The 23428-nt window shown below is 47.5% G+C and overlaps 1 protein-coding gene across 1 annotated transcript in view; it reads right to left on the bottom strand.

Moving 5' to 3' along the window:
• Positions 1 to 17486, bottom strand: part of GPR179 (G protein-coupled receptor 179) — a 42150-nt gene extending 24664 nt beyond the window's left edge. The window contains 2 exon segments of the mRNA XM_035135161.2: positions 6731 to 6839; positions 16588 to 17486. Of these exon segments, the coding sequence (XP_034991052.2) occupies positions 6731 to 6839; positions 16588 to 17486 (1008 nt within the window).
• Between the last annotated feature and the right edge of the window lie 5942 nt (positions 17487 to 23428).

The following is a 23428-nucleotide window of genomic DNA, read 5'->3' on the forward strand; positions in this document are numbered from 1 at the left end:
GCCTGAGGGACAAGACAGGTTGGTTGTCATGGCACCAAGAAAAACTCCTCAAGAGCCACTTGCTCTGACAAGGGCTGGAGGTGAGCTGAGAACTTTCTCTTGTTTAAATTGGTTTTTCAAAGGTTCATTTGACTGGTAGCGGGCAGTGGGGGAGGGCACTCACCTGACCTCCAGTCACCCAGGTCACTATTGCAAATCGGAAGCAGGAGGCAGCAGTGAGCTTGGTGCAGTGCAAACACACTGGCAGGAGGGCCAGATCTCTGCCACCGCGTTTGCACTGTGCCTACCTCACTGCTGTTTCACCACCCCAGTATGTAGCAATAAGTCATGTGACCAGAGGTCAAGGGGAGCACTGCTGCCCCACCTCACTGACCAACACTTCAGAGGTCTGCCAGGTTCAGATGTGAATATGGCAATTCACTGCTCCAAACCTAGTAAGCTCCCCCTCTTCTCCATTGTACACACGTCTCTGGAGCAGAGGTTCCCAAACTTATTTGGCCTACCGCCCCCTTCTCAGAAATAAAAAAATTACTCATGCCCCCCAAGGATATCTCCCTTCTTTGAGCCAACAAGCTGAAAGATGTTGTGACAAATTTGCGTTCTTTTATGCATGATGTGCATCAAATACATTGTGCAACATGCTCGCCTGCCAATACTTGTTTGTTAAGCCCCGCTGGTAGACTTTTAAAATATTTATAATTTATTAAGGTGATTTCACTTAAAGGAAATAAAGTGATGCAGAAAATAAAGAAGGAAAAGTGGGGGGGGGGGAAACAACAGCAACAAAGATACATATAAAAGCGAAAATATACAAAAAGAGAGAGCAATATATGATATTCCCATACGTTATTGTCTATATTGGTATAGTGTTATTGTCCTAATGCTTATGTAAATGTTAAAAGCCCACTATATTTCATATACACTCATTCCAAATGTTACCGTATCTATCCATACAGAGTCTGTGCCTGTAAGCAGTCCGTTCAACAATCGCCAGTGATGTTGTATCCATTGGCTGAAGGGTAAATGTAAAGGGACCCCTGACCATTAGGTCCAGTCATGACTGACTCTGGGGTTGCGGCGCTCATCTCACATTATTGGCTGAGGGAGCCGGCGTACAGCTTCCAGGTCATGTGGCCAGCATGACAAAGCTGCTTCTGGGTAACCAGAGCAGCACACGGAAACACCGTTTACCTACCTTCCTGCCGGAGTGGTACCTATTTATCTACTTGCATTTTTGACGTGCTTTCGAACTGCTAGGTTGGCAGGAGCTGGGACCAAGCAACGGGAGCTCACCCCGTCATGGGGATTTGAACCGCCGACCTTCCGATCGGCAAGCCCTAGGCTCTGTGGCTTAACCCACAGCGCCACCCACGTCATATCTTTATTTCTCCAATTCCTCAATATCAATCTCTTGGCCACCATTAGGCACAGAAAATCCATTTCCGTTGGTGGACTTGACCACTGATCAGTTATTACTTGCATTTTGTGTGTTTATTTGGAAAATAATTACAGTACTACGACTTTAACTCTATGTTACGTCATTTGTTGTTGTTGTTTAGTCGTTTAGTCGTGTCTGACTCTTCGTGACCCCATGGACCATAGCACGCCAGGCACTCCTGTCTTGCACTGCCTCCCGTAGTTTGGTCAAACTCATGTTCGTAGCTTCGAGAACACTGTCCAACCATCTTGTCCTCTGTCGTCCCCTTCTCCTAGTGCCCTCAATCTTTCCCAACATCAGGGTCTTTTCCAAGGATTCTTCTCTTCTCATGAGGTGGCCAAAGTATTGGAGCCTCAGCTTCACGATCTGTCCTTCCAGGGAGCACTCAGGGCTGATTTCCTTAAGAATTGATAGGTTTGATCTTCTAGCAGTCCATGGGACTCTCAAGAGTCTCCTCCAGCACCATAATTCAAAAGCATCAATTCTTCGGCGATCAGCCTTCTTTATGGTCCAGCTCTCACTTCCATACATCACTACTGGGAAAACCATAGCTTTAACTATACGGACCTTTGTCGGCAAGGTGATGTCTCTGCTTTTTAAGATGCTGTCTAGGTTTGTCATTGCTTTTCTCCCAAGAAGCAGGCGTCTTTTAATTTCGTGACTGCTGTCACCATCTGCAGTGATCAAGGAGCCCAAGAAAGTAAAATCTCTCACTGCCTCCATTTCTTCCCCTACTATTTGGCAGGAGGTGATGGGACCAGTGGCCATGATCTTGGTTTTTTTGATGTTGAGCTTCAGACCATATTTTGCGCTCTCCTCTTTCACCCTCATTAAAAGGTTCTTTAATTCCTCCTCACTTTCTGCCATCAAGGTTGTGTCATCTGCATACCTGAGGTTTTTGATATTTCTTCCGGCAATCTTAATTCCTGCTTGGGATTCATCTAGTCCAGCCTTTCACATGATGAATTCTGCATATAAGTTAAATAAGCAGGGAGACAATATACAACCTTGTCGTACTCCTTTCCCAATTTTGAACCAATCAGTTGTTCCATATCCAGTTCTAACTGTAGCTTCTTGTCCCACATAGAGATTTCTCAGGAGACAGATGAGGTGATCAGGCACTCCCATATCTTTAAGAACTTGCCATAGTTTGCTGTGGTCGACACAGTCAAAGGCTTTTGCATAGTCAATGAAGCAGAAGTAGACATTTTTCTGGAACTCTCTAGCTTTCTCCATAATCCAGCGCATGTTTGCTATTTGGTCTCTGGTTCCTCTGATGTTACGTCATAGTAAGCATCATTACACAACAGATGAAATATTTCCGAATGGCTTTTCAAAATTCTCTTATTTCTTTATGCTTCCACACACACACCCCATTGCACTTCTGGCCCCCCTGGATCGTTCCAGCACTCCCCCACCCTGGAGGTGGTATTACCCACTTTGAAAAACACTGCTCTAGCGAGACATCAGGTGGTTCTATGCATTTTCCTCCGTTTTCAGTAGTGGCACAGCCTAGCCTAGGTCTGACATAAAGTACATTGCTTTTGGAACACTAGTGCACTGGTTTGCTTAAAGCAAGTTAACCGCCGCAGAAGCCTCCCAGACCTTTTCATCTAATTAGCTTTTTGTGTAAATGCCATTGTTCTCTATAGCGACTTGAGATTTACTTTTTGCTTACATAAAGCAAACTAGCGCAAACTTGATGTTAACTCGCAAGCAAGTTGATTTAGAAGCTGACCTCTGCAGTTTCTTAATGGCAGCATTTCCTACAGAGGATTTGTTTTGAGCTTGGCATGTTTGCTGCTGTGGCCAAAGCTCTGCTATACAGCTGCACTTTGGATCCCAAACGCCTTGGTACTTGTCCGTTTTGGCTCCCGAATGCCACAAACCCGGAAGTGAGTGTTCCAGTTTACGAATGTTCTTTGGAACCCGAACGTCTGACGGGGCTTCCGATTGGCTACAGGAGCTTCCTGCAGGTAGTCAGAAGCCGTGCTTTGGTTTCCGAATGTTTTGGAAGTTGAACGGAGTTCTGGAACTGATTCTGTTCGACTTCCGAGGTACCACTGTATATACAAAGGCAGTACAGTCATACCATATGTTACGAATGCTGCGGGTTGCGTACGACACGGGATATGTACGCACCAAACCCGGAAGTACCGGAACAGGTTACTTCCAGGTTCGGCGGTTCGCGCATGCGCAGATGCGACAAATGATGTCATGCGCAGAAGCGCCGAATCACGCCACGCACATGCGCAGACGCAGCACTTCATGTTGCGTACTGCTCATGTTGCGTACGGGGCTCCGGAACAGATCCTATACGCAACATGAGGTACCACTGTATTTATCTTCACGTGAAAAGATCAGTACACTGCTGTTCTGCACCATTGTAGCCCAAATTCTGCACCATAGAAAGCTGAAGGTACAGTGTACATTATGCACATAAGACCAAAGGCTTCTTTTCCATCATTTATTCTGCTGCTTCTTTTCATGGGGACAGAGGAATCTGCCTTATACTATACTGAGTCAGACAATGGGTCCACGCAGCTTCAGTATTGTTTACACCACTGGTCTTCAACTGGTAAATGTCTTCAGCTGGTGGGTCACAGCCTGATCCAAGGTGGGCTGCAACAGGAGCACTAGATTAAGTAGTATGTCACCCAAATGTATGTTTGGCTTAAATGTGGGCCCTGGGCCTGAAAAGGCTGGAGATGTCTGGTCTATACTGACTAGCAACAGCAGGATTTCAGACTGGAGACATTCACAGCCAACTAGAGATGTGTGTGTGCATATTTTGAACCCAGTACCACCAGTGAGTGCTGCGCCACTGAGCCATGGTCTCTGAAGAGCTGCGCAGAGAACTGCAACCCTGCCTCTTGACTACCGGGGGCCCTTTTTCTTTTCTATTTTTGCCTTTGCCACAAATACATCTTGCCCCAATCAAAACTTGACCAATTTTACACCCTGCTGCAAACGTTGCTGGGCAGCTGATTCCACTCTGGTCCCCCTCAAAGCTTTCCTGGCACCCCTGCTTCCTTGCACCAACTGGCCTGCAAGCCTGGGAGAACCTCCCAAGCTGGTTCCTGTCACACGGCTCCCGATTTGTAGCACACACAGACCACCACCACCTTCCTAGAGAGAACAACAAACCATCCTGTCCCTGCTCATTGCAGGCTTCGTGCCCAATGTTCATCGCAGCACACAGGCACCAACACACACTCCTCGGGCAAAAGGTGCTTAAATGCAGATTTGCACATTAAACCCCTGCTGTGCAGTGAAGGTACAGAGCAGCTGAAGGAGGCAGATGGGTCGGCAGAGAGAAGGGGGGATAATGCAGGGAGGCAGGAAGCAAAGGGGAAATGAGACACAGGAGGGATGCTGGAAAGAAGCACGAGGAAGGCAGGGGCAGAGAGGAAGAAGAGTGATGTTGGCTGAAAACGGTACTAGGCAACATAGCAGATTGAAGGGGGCAGGGCGGCGTGGAGACTCAGCCAGGCTATCCCTGTAGCAGCAAGGAAGAGAAGAAGAAGAAGAAGAAGAAGAAGAAGAAGAAGAAGAAGAAGAAGAAGAAGAAGAAGAAGAAGAAGAAGAAGAAGAAGAAGAGATCTGCAGGTTTCTTCAAAGAGAAAATACCCTATGTGCTTTTGAGCAGAGATTTTCGACAGCAGCAAAAATCTATGAAGTGATATAATAAACGGTCAATTTAATTGTGCCTAGAACATCATTAAGTTTTTTTTATTGTAAGGAACTTGAATGAATTTTCAATGGCAGGAGCTGCATTGAAAAGGAAGGAGGATGCTGGAGGATTAAACGAGTGTGTGCGAGACAAGATGTTTGAAACACGTTTTATAAATTAGCAAGAAACGTACTGCAATTAATCAAGGGTAAACAACAATAACCATTTGGCATATTACATTAACATCCCTTTATTCATTTGCACAAAAGTTTGCAAGCATCGACAAGAAATTACGTTCCAGAAATTCACATATAGCCCCCCCCCCAAGTGATCCAGGCTGCGTTCTTTCTTTTCAATGTTATTTCACATTTCTTTGGTTTTTAAAGATTAATGTGTTGTTGATGTTTACACATTTTGTACGAAGTGATGTAATGTGAGGAGTGTTTGTCGCATATGGTGACTTAGCTGTCAATATTATAGATTTCTATTATAGATTTCTGTCCTTGGTCAAAGAAGAAACCTTTGAGAATTCCTCCTTCGGCAAAACTTTGAGAGGTCCTCTAGCTTTTGTTCTCCTTGCTAGTAAAGATTTGGTGCTCCAGCTTTGGCAGCAAAACACCAGGCAACAGCTGAAGTCCAAGAGCATTTGGAGGGACACAGATACCTAATCTTTGACAACGGAGGCTGGTCCATTTGTATAAATGGGGCCGTGCCCCACCAACTTTAGCCAGCTGGTGGTCTGGTTGGACTGGTTGGATGCAGAGGAATGGTGGAAGGAACCAACTGGGAAAGGTTCAGAGCCCAGGGAGTGGTGGTGGGACAATGATTAGTGGTCAGAGGGGGAAGAGGGAGCAGGCTGGGAAGAGGAAGTGTTTGAAGATGAAGAGTAACAGGGCTTAGTGAGCAGGGAGGGTCTGTGGCAGAGAGAAGTCCAGAATTAGAGGCAGAAGCTGAAGCAGGAAAGTGAGATGAGGGAGGCCAAGAGGCAGAGAGGAGAGTCATGGGTGTCTCCCCCTCCTGCTGCAACAAGATTTCCTCCCTGCGTGTCTCCCAAAACCAGAAGAGGCGCAACAAGGGAGGAGGAGAGTTTAGCTGCACACAGGCACAGTCTCCAATCGCTTGAAGAAAGTCCTGGTGTGGAGGCATATCGGCAACTGATTTTCATTGAAGAAGACCGCCGGAAATTAGTTGCTCTGCTCATTGGGCCTGACACCCAGCCAAGTCTGCAGAGGTCGTGTTTTTGCTAATAAAGATTTAACTCCACCTTTGAACTGAGAGATTCCTGACCTGTGGCAGGTATTAGCTGGCTCTTCCCGTCCTTGGCTCTGGTTCCGCCTACTGTGGGGCTCCCTGCCACCTGCCCCACCAGTCACAATGGGCACCAGACCCCACTGATCCCCGAAATCACAGTCTGAGTCGTAACTATGGCACTGCTGTGTTACATACAGCACCTAGCAATGCCACAGACACTTATGTGTTTCATAGAAGGTGATTTCAGAAGTTATGGGTATTTTTAGGGAGGGAGTTCTAGAGGGTGGGTGCTTCAGAAGAAAAGGCTGCTAGCTCATATTGTTATACATGAGATTAATTGGCAGTAGAGCTGTAAGGATCTTCCATACCTGTGTGCTGTTGAGGTCACACTGGTGGGTGTTTGCAAACCATCCCTGTCCACTGGCACACTGGTTTATGTCAATCTTCTGGATTCTAACATCCATCCTCAGAACTCCCCTGGAACAGATAACACAAGAGGTTAGGCATGCAATGTAGGAGGCAGGAGGTAAAGGTAAGGTAAAGGACCCCTGGACAGTTAAGTCCAGTCAAAGGCGACTATGGGGTTGCGGCGCTCATCTTGCTTTCAGGCTGAGGGAGCCGGCGTTCGTCCACAGACAGCTTTCCGGGTCATGTGGCCAGCATGACTAAACCGCTTCTGGCACAACGGAACACCATGACAGAAGCCAGAGCGCATTGAAAGCTGTTTACCTTCCCGCCGCAGCAGTACCTATTTATCTACTTGCACTGGCGTGCTTTCGAATTGCTAGGTTGGCAGGAGCTGGAACAGAGCAATAGGAGCTCACCCCGTTGTGGGGGTTCAAACCGCCGACCTTCCGATCGGCAAGCCCAAGCAGCTGAGTGGGTTAGACTACAGCGCCACCCAACACCTGGGTCTTCTGCAGAGTCACAGGTCTGAGAGTTGCTACAGACACTGCCACAACTGGCTGTAAATAACTGCTCCCATGTGTTATTTAATAACCTGTGCTCATTAGCAGGGAAATAATGTTTGATGTTGGGTCACGCCATAAAACGTGGGAGAGTAAAGAGATGATTAAGACTATTCTTGATTGGGGAGCAAGGATTTAATCCAAACTATGTAGAACATGATGATGATGATTATGAAGAAGATGAAGATGATGATGATGATTCAAATATACAGACCCTTTCACAGCCTGAAGCCAGCATGGCCTGCCGCCCTAAGTGCTGAGGAGCAGGGACTGCAAACCATTTTGGGTCCATGTGTACATTTTTATTTTTAAGCAAGTGCCATGGACACTACCTCATCTGATCACTTCTCAGGGCCCTTTGTCAGATCAGTGTGTGTGCACGCGCATGTACACACACTCTATTTATTCCACGTAATCGTTGGCTCTAGTAGAATTAATCTGAGCCTTGAAAAGCACATAGAGCTGAGAGTGAAAGTGGAAAGAGTGTCACTTTTCCAACTTCCTGCTTCCGCTCTATGTGGTTCCTGCTTCCCACTCATAGCCAAGGGTCAGGGAATGGGGGGCTCAGAGGCTTCATACACTACAGAGAAAGACCTCAGGGGCACAATACCATACCCTCCAACATTTCTCCAATGTTAATAGGGACACCCTATTCCAAAATGATAATTTATACCCCACACATCTTAATGGGTTGCCTCAGGCACTCAGGGTAGCTTCCAACATATATAAAAAACATAATAAAACATGAAACATTTAAAAAACCAAAAACTTCCCTATACTGTACAGGATTGCCTTCAGAGAGCCCGGGGGTCGGATAACTCCATACTCTCCAACATTTCTCCAATGAAAATAGGGACATCTTAATGAAAAGCAGCACATTCTGGGATCAAATCAGAAACCGGGACGGCTTCTCTAAATCAGGGACGTCCCTGGAAAATAGGATACTTGGAGGGTCTGCAATAGTGCTCACGGGGACCATGTTGGCAATCCCTGCTGTGGAGGTTGCTGTCCCATCCACACTGTTGGAGTAAGATTCAATGGTCAGTTTGAATGGTTTCTCTGTGATGAAGGGGTATGTGTCAGCTTGACCTTTGCCTCAGGAAGTGAAATGTGTTCTGTTAGCCGTGGAGATGAGGTTCTAAGAGACAAAGCATCATTTCCTTCCTTTTGAATAGCCTGTGCCCCCCCCCCCCATACATCTAGGGATAACGTCTCTCCAGTTAGAGGACACTTTGAACAAACTTCAACCCTGACAATCACTTCACATTTTAAAAAGTTTGGGACGGAGAACCAGTGGCCCTCCAGATGTGGTTGGACTTGAACTCCCATCATTCTTGAGCACTGGCCATGCTGTCTGAGACGGATAAGGGCTGGAATTCATCAACATCTGGAGGGCCACAGGTCCTTGATTTGTGTGCCTAAACCTGGAGTTAAAGATTGCTTAAGCAGTTTCTCATTCCCCCCCCCCCAATGAGGTTTCCACCGTTCCACATCAGCTTGCAATTAAAGGGGGAGGGAGGGAGTCCTCCTGAAATTTAATCAGCATTTTAGTCCAAATATAAAGGTAAAGGGACCCCTGACCATTTGGCCCAGCCGCGGACAACTCTGGGGTTGCAGCGCTCATCTCGCTTTACTGGCCAAGGAAGCCGGTGTACAGCTTCCGGGTCATGTGGCCAGCATGACTAAGCCGTTTCTGGTGAAACCAGAGCTGGGCACGGAAACGCCGTTTACCTTCTCACCAGAGCGGTACCTATTTATCTACTTGCACTTTGACTTGCTTTCGAACTGCTAGGTTGGCAGGAGCAGGGACCAAGCAACGGGAGCTCACCCCGTCGCGGGGATTCGAACTGCCGACCTTCTGATCGGCAAGCCCTAGGCTCTGTGGTTTAACCCAGAGTGCCACCCGCGTCCCAGTCCAAATATACCCTGGCATTAAAATGGCATTGGTATATGTGTTTTTATATTATTTTATTTTGCCGTGAGCGTTTAACTTTTGTAATTGGTGTTTTGCTTTAATACTGGTCAATGACCGTAATAAAACAACTTGATCTTTATATACCGTATGTGTGTGTGTGTATATATATATACACACATACACATATACATATACATACATACACATATACATACATATACACGGTACTCATTTTTGTCTGCAATTTTGAGTGATATACACATTCTTCCAAGGCACATTTCCTGTAATAGTTATGTTTTCCCTACTATAGGGTTGCCATCTTTCAAAAAAACAGGGCACCCCAAAAGTTGTTGAGCTTTCTTTAGGAGGACCCCAAAATTGCCCCCCCCCGATCCAAAGAAGTTGCCTAAGATCCAGGACAAAGTGCCACATTTCAGAAATCCCCCTGGACTTCATTTTTAATGTACATTTTACGCTAAAATAATTTTTTTGCACAGGTTACTTGGCTGGAGAACTGTATTTGCAAAAGAAGAAGAAGAATTTTATTCTTTGTCCCCTGCCATCTGACTGAGTTGCCTACAGAAACATAATAAAACATTAAACATTGAAAAACTTCCCTACACAGGGCTGGCTTCAGGTGTCTTCTAAAGGTTGTATAGTTACTTATCTCCTTGACATCAGAGAAGTACAAATTTGGAAGGGCGACTCTGATTCAGTTCACATATTGATTCAGGAAGCGCCAAGGAGGTTGGTTCGCCTTTAAATGGAACTTTCAAGGAATAACCTGCCCCTCTCTATAGACTAGAATCCACACCCTTAACTACATCTAAATTCTGCAATTCAGAAACCTAAGAGTCACTGCCAGGGATGCAATTTCCTAGGAGCTGAAATGGATACATAACTAAGACGCATGAACAACATACTGTACATGCTCACAAGCGGCCTGGAGAGTGTGCCCTTTTCCAGATGGACCCAGGCTTTTTGCGCTTGCCTGAACTCTGGAACAGACAGATCTGAAGCAGCCAAACAGCGTCACCGCACGGGGAACGACCTGTTTGTTGATGCTTTATGTACTACTGCACCAGCCAGCAGCTGTCGGTCAACGCACAGGGGGAGGGTGGACTTATCAGAGATAGGACACTATGAAACACACACACAATTTCTCAACAGTGTGACTCGGTGGTGGTGGGGAGCCTAAAAGGACTTATATATGGTGCAGAAAGAGCTTGCTCATTCAAAGGGTGAGAGTAGGCAGATAGGCAGATACATAGGCAGGCATGGGGTCGAGACTTAGAGATTGTAAATAAGGAAGAGGTTTATTTTAGGTTAGAACTTTGTTGGAGGCAGTCCAAGGTGGGAAGGGGAAATAGTTTTTAAAAAGTAAAGGTAAACATACTTATTCATTTATTAAATTTGTAAACCACCTTTCACCTGGAAACTACAACTAAGCCAGAATGTGGCAGCTAGACTGGTGACTGGGAGTAGCTGCCGAGACCATTTAACACCAGTCCTACATTGACTCCCAGTATGTTTCTGAGCAACTGAACAACTGATTGGTTCAAAATTGGGAAAGGAGTACGACAAGGTTGTATATTGTCTCCCTGCTTATTTAACTTATATGCAGAATTCATAATGCGAAAGGCTGGACTAGATGAATCCCAAGCCGGAATTAAGATTGCCGGAAGAAATATCAACAACCTCAGGTATGCAGATGACACAACCTTGATGGCAGAAAGTGAGGAGGAATTAAAGAACCTTTTAATGAGGGTGAAAGAGGAGAGTGCAAAATATGGTCTGAAGCTCAACATCAAAAAAACCAAGACCATGGCCACTGGTCCCATCACCTCCTGGCAAATAGAAGGGGAAGAAATGGAGGCAGTGAGAGATTTTACTTTCTTGGGCTCCTTGATCACTGCAGATGGTGACAGCAGTCACGAAATTAAAAGACGCCTGCTTCTTGGGAGAAAAGCAATGACAAACCTAGACAGCATCTTAAAAAGCAGAGACATCACCTTGCCGACAAAGGTCCGTATAGTTAAAGCTATGGTTTTCCCAATAGTGATGTATGGAAGTGAGAGCTGGACCATAAAGAAGGCTGATCGCCAAAGAATTGATGCTTTTGAATTATGGTGCTGGAGGAGACTCTTGAGAGTCCCATGGACTGCAAGAAGATCAAACCTATCAATTCTTAAGGAAATCAGCCCTGAGTGCTGCTCACTGGAAGGACAGATCGTGAAGCTGAGGCTCCAATACTTTGGCCACCTCATGAGAAGAGAAGACTCCCTGGAAAAGACCCTGATGTTGGGAAAGATTGAGGGCACAAGGAGAAGGGGAAGACAGAGGACGAGATGGTTGGACAGTGTTCTCGAAGCTACGAACATGAGTTTGACCAAACTGTGGGAGGCAGTGCAAGACAGGAGTCCCTGGGTACGCCCCTGTCTGAAGGGCTGTCTGACCCAAGTCCAGTTTAAATATTAAATATTAAATATTAAATAAAGGAGAGCAGGAAGGGCTTAGACGTTGCCCGTCAATTTTGAGCAAAGGTGAAAAGGTAAGGTCAACGATGGTCTGCCAACCTAGCAATTTTGAGCAACATCTAGGCAGCGGACTGAGCAGACACTCAGGTCACCTGGCCACAATCTTCCCCGCTATCATGAAATGAATTATGTTTCTATTTCAATCAATTATAGTCATTATTTCAAAGTTTGCACCTATACATTTGAAGCGGCATGTGCAAATGTTATGCAGATAGATGCATTCTTCCTTTTGGAGAGGCATTTCCTTGTGTTCTCTTTAGCTACCCTGCTTGGAGAAGGGACCACAGTGTGGGAGGGCAGCTCTCTGCTCCTTTCACCCCTCTGTTCCCTCTCCTGTACTCCAAGAGACAGAGTGGTACTTGCTGGGGTGGTGAGGTCGCCCGAATGTGTCATCTGCTAGAGGTTCGCTGAGTGTATGGAACTGAATTCCTCCTGAAAACCCGACTGTGCGGGGGCATTGGGGGAAGGTAGGTTACTCTCTTCCCTTCATCCCAAACTGATGAGAGAGGCTCTGATTATAATTATTGCTGTGGGGCTGGAGTTCAGGGGCATGCTAAGACTGTGGACACAGAATGGCCACTGAAACTCATCCATGGCTACCAACTCCAATCTTTTAGCTGGAGGTGGGTAGTGCTCCAGGGGCGTACCCAGGATCAAAACTAGGGGGGGGGCAAGCCATGGTCATTCAGGGGCGGGGCCAAAGCACGGGAGGTGAGGGGGCACAAAGTGGGAATGTGGGCAGGGCTACGGAGCCCAGGTGAAACTGACTCCGGGAAGAGTGGCTTAGAGCCCCTCCGCCTCCTCCGCCTCCTGCTGCGAAGCCCCCTCCCCTTTCCGCGGCTTCTGTTGCCGCTGCAGCCCAAGCAGAAGTGGTGGCGGCATCTGCTGCGCACTCTGAGGGTGCGCCAACCCGGGAGCTGCTGAGGCGCCGCGCCGCCATGGGCTATGGTTGCAGCCGCCAGGAGCGGCCCATGTGCAGCCCTCAGAGTCGGGGCCAGCGGGGTTGGGCACGCCATTGGGCTGCGGCCGGCAGGAGCAGTAAGTGGCGGTGCTGCCGCCACCGGGGCTTGGCTGGGTTGGGTAGGGACACAGCTCCCGCGCTACCCTCACGCTGGAGCTCGAGGAGGGGGAGGGAGAAATGGAGAGGAGGAAGCCACTTCCCTGTCTCCATTGCTCCTCCTTTCCCTTTGCGCGAATCCCTTCCTCCCAGCGGCGTCGCTAGCCTTTATGCGCGCGACGGACACCCCGCCCCCCGGCGGGGTGCCTTCTGATTTGCTGCCCTGGGCAGCCAGAAGGCTAGCGACGCCGCTGTGCCTTGCTGAGCCGCTTCAGGCTCTTCTTGCGGGACTCCGACGCATCTCCAGCTCAGCTGCAGCAACTGTGAAGCAGGACGGTTTATTTTTATTTTTTTGCTTCTAGGGGGGCAGCTGCCCCCCTGCCCCATTCTGGGTACGGCCATGTAGTGCTCTACCTACCACTTAGCTAGGGGCTTTCCTCAAGGACCACATTTAATCCTGAGGTTAAACCACAGAGCCTAGGGCTTGCCGATCAGAAGTTCGGCGGTTCGAATCCCTGCGGCGGGGTGAGCTCCTGTTGCTCGGTCCCAGCTCCTGCCCACCTAGCAGTTCGAAAGCACGTCAAAGTGCAAGTAGATAAATAGGTACCGCTACAGCGGGAAGGTAAACGGCGTTTCCGTGCGCTGCTTTGGTTCGCCAGAAGCGGCTTGGTCATGCTAGCCACATGACCAGGAAGCTGTACGCCGGCTCCCTCGGCCAGTAAAGCATATTGAGCGCTGCAACCCCAGAGTCGGTCACAACTGGACCTAATGGTCAGGGGTCCCTTTACCTTTACCTTACTCCTTGTAGTAGGATGCCATGGTTTTGCAAAACCCATTCACATTATATCATTCTCCCTCTTAATTCTCAAATCCTTTAATAATCAGGCACTAGGCCCCTTGCCTTCTTCTCTATGGGCACAATTTGCATTCTGACCAAGCTGAGTAGAGCCCACTGACATGGGTTTTGGCCTACCGTATGCTTGGCCACTGCAATTTTTGCCATCCTCAGCAGGCAGCAAAAGCAGGAAGTTCACTACACCTTTCCGGGGCCAAAAAAGGTGGCTAATCATGGAGCTTCCATCAGTCCCACAGTGGGAAACGGCCAGGTATCTAACCTCCCACATCTCTGCCAGAAACTCTTAATTGGCCCTTTTACATGCAATAGCTTGGATTTTCAGGATTTTATACCAGGCGGATGCTGAGATATTAGCCGTGTCATTGTGGACATGTAAGATTTAAGGTCTCCAGCCTCCTCATTTAAAGATAAAGAGAAATACATTCATATAACCCAGCAGTGGTGAAATTGTTGTCCTCCGTACATTGTTTTAACTCCCATCATCCCCTGCCCAGCATGGCCAATGGTAAGGGATGATGGGAATTGTAGTCTAGCAACACCTGGAAGCACCACATTGATTCCTGATCTGGAGGGGCACAGGTTCTTCGTCTTTTCTTCCTGGGCTTTTTGGGGGGCTACTGAGTACTGGCTCTCAGCCCCAGAACCTCTTTGAAATCTTAAGTTCAACCCTATAACATGTGAGCTAATATTTTTTTAAGGGTTATTTTGAAGCCTTGGGCAGAGTTCCTTTCCCTCGCCTAAGCTCATTTCTCCCCAACACACACACAAAACTCTCTCTCTCTCTCTCTCTCTCTCTCTCTCTCTCTCTCTCTCTCTCTCTCTCTCTCTCACACACACACACACACACACACACACTCTCACACACAAACTCTCTCTCCCTCTCTCTCTCTCACACACACTCTCTCTCTCTCTCTCACACACACACACTCTCTCTCTCTCTCTCTCACACACACACACACTCTCTCTCTCACACACACACAAACTCTCTCTCTCTCTCTCTCTCTCTCTCTCTCTCTCTCACACACACACACACACACACACACACACAAAACTCTCTCTCTCTCTCTCTCTCTCTCTCTCACACACACACACACACACACAAACTCTCCCCCCTCTCTCACACACACAAAAACACACACACACTCTCTCTCTCTCTCTCACGCACACACACACAAACAAACACACACTCTCTTTTGGGATTAGTGAGGACTGTCCAGGACAGAATACATGGTTGGTGAACATGAATGAACAGATCAGACTTGTAAAACAATATTGCAATAATACAATCATAAAACTTGTTCTGAGCAAGAATCCCCTTTAGGCAACTGGATAAGGAAGCTTTAGAAGTGTATCCCTGTTTCCCAAACCAGAAATCATTGACAAGCCAGGCTAATGGCAACTTTTGTGGACTATTAACTTTTGGGTCCTTCTCTGGGTATGTGGGGAGAAAAGGTGGCAGCAGCCTCTGAACAATGCATTTCGCTCCTTGCTGAGCAACGGCATCCCTGTACCTTGGCTCAAGGGACATTCCATCCAGGCTGGAGCCCCCAGCACGTTTACATGTTAAGGACCTGGGTGTTTACCCATGACAGCACTGTTGTAAAGGACAGCACTGATGCAGCAGTGCCTGGAGAAAAGATGGGGGTCGGTAGGCTTCCTGGGTCCTTGTTTCAAGGAACGCTTCCTTGTTCTATCTTTAAATTTAGTATTGCTAAATAAGGAACTGTTTCTCGATAGAAGGAATAGGCAGCAGGTCGGGCTTGGGGGGGGTGCTTGATAAATTTGATTCCGTTCACATCTAAAGACTGACCTGCTTAATTTGTACTTTCCAAAACAATAAACAGCACAGAATTTGCAGCTCTCCTAATTTTGCAGTGCAGTTCTCCAGACAAGCAATGTCTACCAAAATGCATATGCTAGGGTGGAGTGTGCAGATAAGTGCAAATCCTAGTGAAAACAGCAGAAAAAAGAGTATTATATATTAGGGGAAATCGCTTTGCCGAAAATGGGCATATTAGGAGCTTGCACTAAAAAAAGCTGGTGAATTTTCATGAGACTTAAACAATAAATAAATAGCAAAACGGATGTGAAATGTGGAGGGGGGAATTAGAAACTGAGAAAAACCGAAATGGACAGATTTGGCCATCCCTGGTGGCAGGCATAGAGGTGAGGGACTTTCTCTCCTCACTTCAGGCCCAGCTTCTGCTGTGTCAGAACAAATGGGCAGGTAGATGAGATAATGGCCCGGAGATCCCAGAGCTTAATTTGAGTCTGGCATCTCCAAGGCTTGCTCCCGGGAAATGGGAAATCATAGACACTAAACGAGCATTGAAATGCATTCTCTTTGTCCTTGAGAGCTGCCCACCAAAGCCTGGGCCTCAGCGCCCCTGGATCAGAGGGCTCCTTTTATTTCAGAACAACTCAACAAACCTTGGTCTGTCCGATATTCCCAGTTATATAGAGGTGAGCGCTGGTTACACAGTTGTGAAGAGAAGGCATGTCCCTTCTCTTTACACATGCTTTTGAGTACTCTTTATTCATTGTTGCTTTTTTATTTTCCTACACTTGAGATCAGCTTCTGGGGCAGACTTAAATCGTGTGTGTTTTCTTTTTAAAACCTTTGCAATATTATTGGAAGCCCCTGATGGGTTATGATTTTTCTTAATAAATATCACGCCCGGCCCAAACAAGGATATCGAACAACTTCTCCCCAGGTTAACCCTTCCAAGGCTTGCTGTCTACCCAATCCCTGCTTCTCCCACCCAACAACTGCATTGAAGTTTGGCTTTGTTTTTAAAGCTAGGAGATCAAATCAGGGATCTCCCGTGTCACACAAGTAGTTTGGTCCACAGCCTCACCCCTCCTCATCACCACCATCCTTCCCCGACTCACTTGAATTCTGGATTTAGATCAGGCTTGAGGCCGTAGAAGGAAGAGGAGAGAGTGACCATCCAGTTGGGCAGGAATTTCCCATCTTCACATTCCAGGAAAGGTGGCGACCACTTGATATGGCCGGTATCCATCACGTAACTATCTCCCTGGCTCCATTTGGGAGTGTCGAGGGTCTTGAGGTCGTTGGTGAGAATCCTCTTATAGAGCGACGGGGCCCTCTGGAAACGGAAAAAGTTGTACCACTCGTTTTCCCAAGTCAAATTCCTCAAGCTTTCTGCAGAGGCCGAGAGGTCTTGGAGCAAGATCTCGTTGTTTTCCTTGGTGGCCTGGAGCATCAGCTGGGGCTTGGAAGACACCGGGTGAGCATCGAAGGTCAGCACAGCTCTGTAAACCTGGGGGTCTCCATCCATAACACTTCGGACCAAGGCATGGTACCACTCAATGTCTTCCTTCACGCTGGACTCCCGGATGTCATTGGTCTGGAAGACCATGTTGAGGAAATTGGTGGCGTGGGCCAGGGTCTCGGTAGCACCGCGCAAGTAGGAACGCAAAGCTGGGGGAGGGCCAGAGGCCTTCCCTGTATCCCTCACCTCAAACCTCCGGGTACAGTTGCCTTGCAAGAGGTGCAGCGCCTTTCCAGAGTACAGGAAGGCCGCTGCCGCCTCTGACCCATCAGGATCAGTTTTATCCAAGTTAGGGGTAGGCACCCAAGTGAAAGTTGAAGCTGAAGAAGAAGAAGGTGAAAGCGGGGAGGGGGAGGGGGAGGAAGGCATCCATTCCTTTGCTTTTGGAGTCCTGGCCTTGGGTGGGGCTGACCGTTGATGCTGGAAGATCCCAGCGGCCCCCAGGAGCTCCAGGTGGAAACACCCAACCAGAAACCCCAACAAGCAGATCTCCATGGTTCAGCGAAAGGGCTCAGGAAACACCAGTCATCCGGCGGGGATCATTTCAGCCACGGGGAAGCCCTCCTGGGAAGTCCTGATGCGTCCGGCAGGGTTCTAGAGATCCTCAGGAAGTGGAGGGAGAAAACCACGAGAAGCAGCGAAGGAAGCCTGCCCATCTCCAAGAGGGGAACATCCCTAACTGGCATTGGCACATCTGCCAGAGAGTTCTCTGCCTCCCGCTTAGAATTTGCAGGACTTTTATTGCTCTCTTTCCGCCTCCCTTGGCCACTCTCGGTTCCTCGCTCTCTCTCTCTCTTGCTTCTGTCCTCCCTGGCTGGTGATGGAGCAGACGTCACTACAATATGAGCAGCTGCTGGCACGGGCTCCCCCCTTCTCCGTTCCCCTCCTCGGCTACTATTATATGCCTGGGCTTTTAAATCTCTGCAGATCTACACGCACACACGCACACATGCACGGTTCTATCAACAGCCTCACTTGCTAATGCTTGGAATGGAGAAATCCTGGGTAAGGCCAGAGAGAGACGAACGAGGGAGGGAGGGAGATGGAAAGGGAACAGTGTCTGTCGCTCTCTCTCTCTCTCTCTCTCTCTCTCTCTCTCTCTCTCTCTCTCTCTCTCTCTCTCTCTCTCTCGTCTCACTTTAGTTCCATTAGGGGATATAGGTCTGACAGTGATGCAAGCAACCAAATCCTGCATGGAGTGCCATGGCAACGGGAAATTTGTCTTCCCACCTCACCCCTCCCTTTCTCTCCCCTCCCCGCCTTTATTCGTGCCCCCCCTTTCCATTCATCAGCTTGACTAACACCATGATAGTCATTTATAAGGTCACCTACTGCCTACTGATGTTTGTATCATGCTGCTAGATATAATTAACTGTTCAAGCACCAGTGAAGGGTGGTGGAAGCGAAAAGGGTGGAAAACAAGGATGGAGAATTTTCAGACAGGGTGTTCTGTACTGTGGCTTTCTACATGTTGAGATGGAACAGGAGATGTGAAATAGAGGGGGGGGGATAGAGAGGGAGGGAAATATAGAATGGAGAGGGTGATTTGAAGGAGAGAGAAAGAGAGGAAGGAAGACAATCATGACCTAATCTGAGTCACAGTTTACTGGGGCTCAGCCCCCAGAACCCCCTTTTTAATCCAGTGTCTTGGCTCAGCTCTGGACCACATGGCCTTATAATAAAGAAAAGTACCCCTGAGCATACACAAAGTGCATTTTCATTACCATTGCAACAGAGTGCATTTTACATTCTTGTGGTATGCTTTTCAATAATAATAATAATAATAATAATAATAATAATAATAATAATAATAATTTATTATTTATACCCCGCCCATCTGGCTGGGTTTCCCCAGCCACTCTGGACGGCTTCCAACAGAAAAATGAAATAAAATAATCTATTAAACATTAAAAGCCTCCCTAAACAGGGCTGCCTTCAGGTGTCTTCTAAAAATCTGGTAGCTGTTTTTTTTGTTTGACATCTGATGGGAGGACATTCCACAGGGCGGGCGCCACCACCGAGAAGGCCCTCTGCCTGGTTCCCTGCAACTTGGCTTCTCGCAACGAGGGAACCGCCAGAAGGCCCTCGGTACTGGACCTCAGTGTCTGGGCAGAATGATGGGGGTGGAGAAGCTCCTTCATCAGTTGGATGTATCATTTTCCATCGCTTGTGCTATCACTTTGTCTAACTGTTTTTGCATACAATCCCTTTCTTTAACTGAGGGAAGGTGTGCCTTTATGCTGAGTCTTCACCATGCCTGCTTATCTTTTAACGCTGGTTGTCAATTAGTGCTGCTAATTCAATCTTGCCGAATCCTTCTGTTGTTCTCCATGGCCTTTTGCTTTGCAGTGAAACGAATTTTGCCTTGACTCACAAACGCCAGAGACAGTGTTAGAAACTGAGATATGAAAACCAGGAGCTAAATGACACCTTAAGCCTAGGTTATGGGTACAACAATGGAATGTCTAGACCAGGCATAGGCAAACTCGGACCTCCAGATGTTTTGGGACTACAATTCCCATCATACCTGACGACTGGTCCTGTTAGCTAGGGATCATGGGAGTTGCAGTCCCAAACCATCTGCCGGGCCGAGTTTGCCTATGCCAGGTCTAGGCACACTTTTTTTTTTTAATAACAAGAATACAAAATTGAAAATGATTGAACTGCAGCTAAATTATTATGTTCATTTTTCACATGGTCTAGTCCTTCCCCTGCCCACCCCCACCCCTAATATTTTTCTCTTCTCCAGTCTTCAGAGAGTAGCTGGAAGTGGGGAGGCAGGAAAAAAAGTCCTCCTTTCCTTCTACTCTGCAGTTTTAATCTGAAATCTTAGGCCAGGCATCCCCAAACTTCGGCCCTCCAGATGTTTTGGAGTACAATCCCCATCATCCTTGACCACTGGTCCTGTTAGCTAGGGATCATGGGAGTTGTAGGCCAAAACATCTGGAGGGCCGCAGTTTGGGGATGCCTGTCTTAGGCGCACTACTGCGCCCAGAGCTCAGAAACCGCTTGGGCTATAATGAAATTCCCTGTTGTAAAATGCACCTAGAACAATGGGAGTTTCGAACACTGGCCCTACTTTAAGGTAAGGTGAGGTGCCCTGGGAAGTAGTAATGGCCATTGCCCTCCATTGGAGGACAGATTTCTGCTTGCCACTTGGACTGTCCTGTTGAACCTAAAGTAGTCTGCTGCCCTCTGGAGAAGTGGAGGATGTTATGCTGCCACCCGTATTGAGGTAAGATTCAACTGCCGGGCTGGGCTGCTTCTATACCTAGAACAGATATGGGCAGGAATGTAAGAAAGTATTATTTTCCATTCCACCTTTGTTGCATGCAGTGCCGTTTTTGTCCTACCACATTTGCCTTCCACCAACAGCCTTATTACAGTCGTACCTTGAAAGTCCGCTTGACTTCCAAAACGTTTGGAAACCAAAGAACGGCTTCTGATTGGCTGCAGGAAGCTCCTGCAGCCAATCGGAAGCTGCGGAAGCCCCGTCGGACGTTCGGCTTCCAAAAATAGTTCGCAAACTGGAACAGTCACTTCCGGGTTTGCGGCATTCGGGAGCCAAAACGTTTGACAACTAAGCTGTTCGAAAACCAAGGTGTGACTGTATTTGTCTCGCTGTCCACTGTGGCAAAGTTACGCAAGTTACATCGTCTTCAGACACCCCGTTCATTTCAACACAAAGGACACACAGCGTAAATTGGGCAGGGTGGGAGAGAGAAACGCAGCCAATTACACGTCATTTGCAGACTGAAATTAGGCAACAACAGCAGTTAATACCATTTACAGTCTTTGGACACGGGACGAAGAACACGCACAATTTACACTCCCGTTTCTCGAAAGAGACAAAGAGCTGGAAACGAAACTGTCATTCCCTATTTGTGAATCAGATTGCAAGCAAAGGATTCCCCCTGCCCCGCTTCCCTTTAATTCATATTTCAGTTGTATAATTCCTCTAGGGGGCTTTGAAAGCTATTCTGGTTCTGATAACGTTCACTGAAATAAAAATGCCTATGCTGAAAGTTTTGGGGTTTCCCCTTCTCTGTTGTCCACGTTTAGTTCTAACCCTGACTGCAAGACACTTCCCCTTCTTCTTCTTCTTCTTCTTCTTCTTCTTCTTCTTCTTCTTCTTCTTCTTCTTCTTCTTCTTCTTCTTCCAGTGCACTCTCCATTGCAGGTTTCGGAAGCGGTGTACACACAATGTTAACCATAATCCACATCTATCCAGTATCTATCCTGTCATTTTTTATAAAGTACAGTGGTACCTTGGTTGTCGAATGGTAGCTCCCGAACGCTGAAAACCAGGAAATGAGTGTTCCAGTTTGTGAACGTTTTTCAGAAGCCAAATGTCCGATGCAGCTTCCGTGGCTTCTGATTGAGTGCAGGAAGCTCCTGCAGCCAATCGGAAGCCGCTGCTTGGTTTTTGAATGGTTCCAGGAGTCAAACGGACTCCCAAAACACGGATTAAGTTCGACAACCAAGGTACCGCTATACTGTATTTTGATGTGCTTTTCATCAAACGAATTGAGAAAAAAGAATGACTTAGTGCACATGGCCCTTATTGGACTGAACTGGTTCTGAAAACACCTCTTAGAAACTCAACACAGGGGGTTTCCCAGCTCTGAAACCAGGGCCAGCCCCAAGACATCTTGCCACCAAAGGAGAAGTGGTACTTCCCCACTGTTCTACATACACAAGCTGACCTTACTGCAGCACTGGCGAGGGGGACAGCGCCCTCCATTACACCTGAGGGCAGCAGGGTGTGTGATGCACACAGTTCTGACCATTCCTTGCCTCTCATCATCTGCCGCCTGAGACAGCCGTCCCACTTTACCAAATGGCAGGGCTGGTCCTGTCTGAAACTACGGAGAGCCGCATAACTCAGTTTTAGACAACAGTCTTGCTTAGGAACGAATCCCGTGGGCGTTCAATAACACCACTGACTTCCGAGGGAAACATCCCTAGGATTGGGTGCAGATTCTTATGCGGGGGGGAAAAACCTACTGAAATCTTCAAGGTTTGCCTGGGAATTTAAAATAATAACTGGGGAAGCAATCTGTAGGAGCAAATATTTGATTCTTGATTAAAGTTTCGGCAGCCTTACCATGCCATGCCACCCCAAGTAAAAGATTCTGTTCCCCTTTCAGTTTCGGAACCAGAAAGGGTAATATACCATGTATTCCGGCATATAAGACACTGGGCGTATAAGACGACCCCCAACTTTTCCAGTTTAAACATAGAGTTTGGGATATACTCGCCGTATAAGAAATACGACCTGGCATATAAGACGACCCCTGACTTTTGAGAAGATTTTCCTGGGTTAAAAAGTAGTCTTATACATAATAACCTCGCCAGGGACGAATTTATTGAGAACATCTCCCGCGCAAACCCCGTTGGGAAGAACAGATTCAAAGATGCAGTGCAGAGATTGCACCGAACATAGTAGAAGGTGGTCCGCATGAGGGCAAATGGGGCATTTGCCCACCAATCTCAGCCTGCCCTCCCCCAGCTCCCACCTGCCTGCCTTCTCATTTACCCTTGCTTTGGTCTGGGAATCTTAATAAACTGTCTGTGACATCACAGCAGCTCTGCCAACAGCAGAGGCTGCCAACAGTGACCAGCTAAAACACATAGGTCGTAAAAGGGTGAAAATATTATGATTAAACATTATTTTGTGATCCAAAGAGACTGTTAATGTAGACAAATTGTTTCTGGAGAATTTTTCCCTTGGCACATCATTTAAGGGGCGCTTTGGTATAGAATGAACTGCGTTCTCAGTCTGATTCAAATGACAAACACAAAACAGTTGGGAGACAGGAACCTGCCATTCAGCATTGTAGAAGACAAGAAACATAGTTGGAGAAACACAAAGGAAACTATGCCAAATCTTCAAGAGATGTCTACATCTTTGAGGGTCCTTAAAAAAACAAAACCCAATACCAGCTACCAGAAGACTGGGGAAGTCCAACATAATGCACAGAGAAAATGTAGATGCCCTGCATAGAGAGCTTACTATCTACAAGGCAAGACTGGAGTGGCGAGGAAGGGGAAAAGCCAAGGGTTAAAGTAGAGTCGGATGGTAGGTAAAAGCTAAAATGTAAAGGACCCCTGGACGGCTAAGTCCAGTCAAAGGTGACAATGGGGTTGCAGTGCTCATCTCATTTTCAGGTCGAGGGAGCTGGTGTTTGTCCACAGACAGCTTTCCGGGTCATGTGGCCAGCATGACTAAACTGCTTCTGGCACAACAGAACACCGTGACGGAAGCCAGAGCACACGGAAACGCCGTTTACCTTCCTGTCACAGCGGTATCTTTTTATCTACTTGCACTGGCGTGCTTTCGAATTGCTAGGTTGGCAGGAGCTGGGTGGGACAGAGCAATGGGAGTTCACCCCGTCACGGGGATTCGAACCGCCAACCTTCTGATCGGCAAGCCC

Source organism: Zootoca vivipara, chromosome 13, assembly GCF_963506605.1.
Source record: "Zootoca vivipara chromosome 13, rZooViv1.1, whole genome shotgun sequence".
Classification (NCBI taxonomy): domain Eukaryota; kingdom Metazoa; phylum Chordata; class Lepidosauria; order Squamata; family Lacertidae; genus Zootoca; species Zootoca vivipara.